Source organism: Drosophila obscura, unplaced genomic scaffold (genome assembly GCF_018151105.1).
Source record: "Drosophila obscura isolate BZ-5 IFL unplaced genomic scaffold, ASM1815110v1 contig_186, whole genome shotgun sequence".
In the NCBI taxonomy this organism is placed as follows: domain Eukaryota; kingdom Metazoa; phylum Arthropoda; class Insecta; order Diptera; family Drosophilidae; genus Drosophila; species Drosophila obscura.
In genome coordinates, this window is record NW_024542774.1 from 5470827 (window position 1) to 5473134 (window position 2308).

At 45.3% G+C, this 2308-nt stretch overlaps 1 protein-coding gene across 1 annotated transcript; it reads left to right on the forward strand.

Moving 5' to 3' along the window:
- Positions 1-909: 909 nt before the first annotated feature.
- LOC111079723 lies at positions 910-1427 on the forward strand. The gene is made up of 2 exons (XM_022374996.2): positions 910-1018; positions 1080-1427. Exons 1-2 carry the CDS (start codon positions 976-978, stop codon positions 1352-1354), a joined length of 318 nt encoding a protein of 105 aa, XP_022230688.2. The 5' UTR covers positions 910-975; the 3' UTR covers positions 1355-1427.
- Positions 1428-2308: the final 881 nt, after the last annotated feature.

Below are 2308 nucleotides of genomic sequence, written 5' to 3' on the forward strand. Positions count from 1 at the left end.
GTGGCTTTTATGGCCCAGAGCGCATTTCCTTTACTTCTGAACGGTGGCAAGCGGGTAATAAAAAGAACTCTGTTTCTCTTGTTTGAACTTGGCCCAAAACAATAGAAGAGGCCGCCGCCGCCTAATACGAATAGAAGAGGATTCTTCATGCATTTTGTTGCAACGACAACTGATGTAATTAAAATCATTTATTGGCATATCTAAAGCTGAATTTTACTTGGCATCACGTAGTCCACATAAAGGCTCTCTTCGGAGGCCATGCTCCTAGCCCTAGCCCTAGCCCCAGTCAAAGCCACAGCCAAAACCATTTTCATTTTCCCCAGGCTGGCTGGCTGGCTGGCTTTTCACTTAAAATTCACACTTGATACACAGAGGGAACATTTATCATTTCGCTGGGATCTCTTGCGCTCCAAACGCGGCCTAAAAGTGTCGTCGACGACGTTGTAGCGCGCTGCTGTAGCTGCCTTTAGGGTTTCCAACTCGTTTTCGCATCTTTTGATTTATCTTCAAGTGCTCCAACAACGCTCTGCCGCAGCTCTGCTCTGGCTTTTATTTGTACGTACGGCAACCTAAATATTGAGATAGCCATCTGCGGTCAGTGTCAACTGGAGCGTTGTGTATGTGTGTGTGTGTGGATGGGAATGGGGTAGTTCCTTTGCTTCATTAGATGGGTCGTAAAACACAACAATTCTCACGGATCCACCGGTAGGTACAAACTCTGGCAATCAGACGACAATTCACTGCCCAGATGACGCTAGATACGGATAGGAATAATAGTTTTGGCGGATACGTGCCGGGGCTTAAACTCTTTAACCGGATTACATAAGCACCATGCAGAGCAGAGCTATCGTTTCATGCTCATTATGCACACTTTAAGGCAGCGAAACAAATTGATTTCAACGCAAGTTAACACACAGTAAAACTAAATAAAATTGGCTGGAAAAATGTCACTCAATTGCTGGACGTAGCAAAAAGATGCTGTGGCAATCGCACCTCCCATGGCTGGGCACTCTTCTGTGTAAGTAACAAACAAACTAAGCCAAGCGATTGATAGATTGATGTCCAAAATCCATTCGTAGTACTCGTCTTTGTACGGGCCCAAGTGGCACCTAACTCTCTGACAAGCGCCATGCCGCTAATACAAGCTAGAAACGTTAAAGGGCGAACCGGTGGCGATGCCATTGCTGAGCTGGAGATCGGTCCGCATTCTAATCCCCTGTCACTTGTGAAAATCTTCAATCCCGATGCGCTGCGTGCCAGGACGGCACTTGCCCCAGCCATAACGCTGGAGCTAAAGGGCATGCGTCTGCTCCTCCGAACCAATGAAGGAACGATCAAGAAAGTGGGCTCATGAATGTACATTGTACATATGGAATAACAATTGCTCTGGTTGTAAAGGCTCCAAATGCACCGTTAGTAAAAGTTCATTCGCCTTGGTTTCGGTTTTTGGGTGTTTTTTTTTTGTTCAGTTTTTTGTTGAATTTTTGTGTTCGGTTTGTCGTGGCTTTTATCAATTGTTAACGCAAAGTATGACAAAGTGGGCAACATTAACGCTTTTGTATGCATCAAAAGACATGTAGAAAACCCGAAAAAATTATGACAATTTCATTCGAAGAACCACTTCGTCAATGTCAGCCTGACGAACCCAAAAGATCTACACACAGTTTTGTTTTGTTTCTGTGTGTGTTCTGTTCTTACCTGTTACCTGTTGGGGCAGCAGCAAGTTGTCTGCGCGACTTGTCGTGTTTTCTCGCTACAAAATGTAACACAAAAAGCCCACAGCTGTCCGCCAAGTAACTAGAAAAACGTGTAAAATTCAGCTACAACCGTCAGCTTCAGCTCCAGTCAGACAAAAGCCTAATTGGGTATTCCCTGATTCCGGGAATGGTCCTAAAAACGTAACTAACTCTAGGCGGAGGCCGTTAAGACCTTAGCAGAACTTTACATGTTATGCAATATTTACATTTAAGTCAAAAGAAAATCTCCTTGTGTGGTCCAACAAGCCCTGACACCAGACTCAGCACTGCAATCAATACTTGACCCGAATAGTTGGCCAAAGACGACTTAGGGCAGCACTTAGTGTGGAACTGCTTAGTGGGGCAAAGAAGCTGCGACAAACTTGGGACAGTGGGCGGCAGCTGGCCGAAAGATATACCCAGGTATATTTCCTGTTTAAGTAGCCCATGGGGCTATGGCCTTGTAGGATAGTTTCCAGGTGAAGTTGCCCGTTCCATTCTTCAGTTTGGAACCACTGTGCGCGGCTGTGCTTTCGATGATGTGGTTCAACTTGTCACTCTTTGTTTGCTCT

What these genes read in the sequence shown, in the direction of transcription:
- LOC111079723 (XM_022374996.2), top strand. Translation starts at nt 976, where the DNA reads ATGCTGTGGCAATCGCACCTCCCATGGCTGGGCACTCTTCTGT. An exon ending in ATGGCTGGGCACTCTTCTGT is followed by an intron (nt 1,019 to 1,079) that starts GTAAGTAACAAA and finishes ATCCATTCGTAG; the next exon opens with TACTCGTCTTTGTACGGGCC.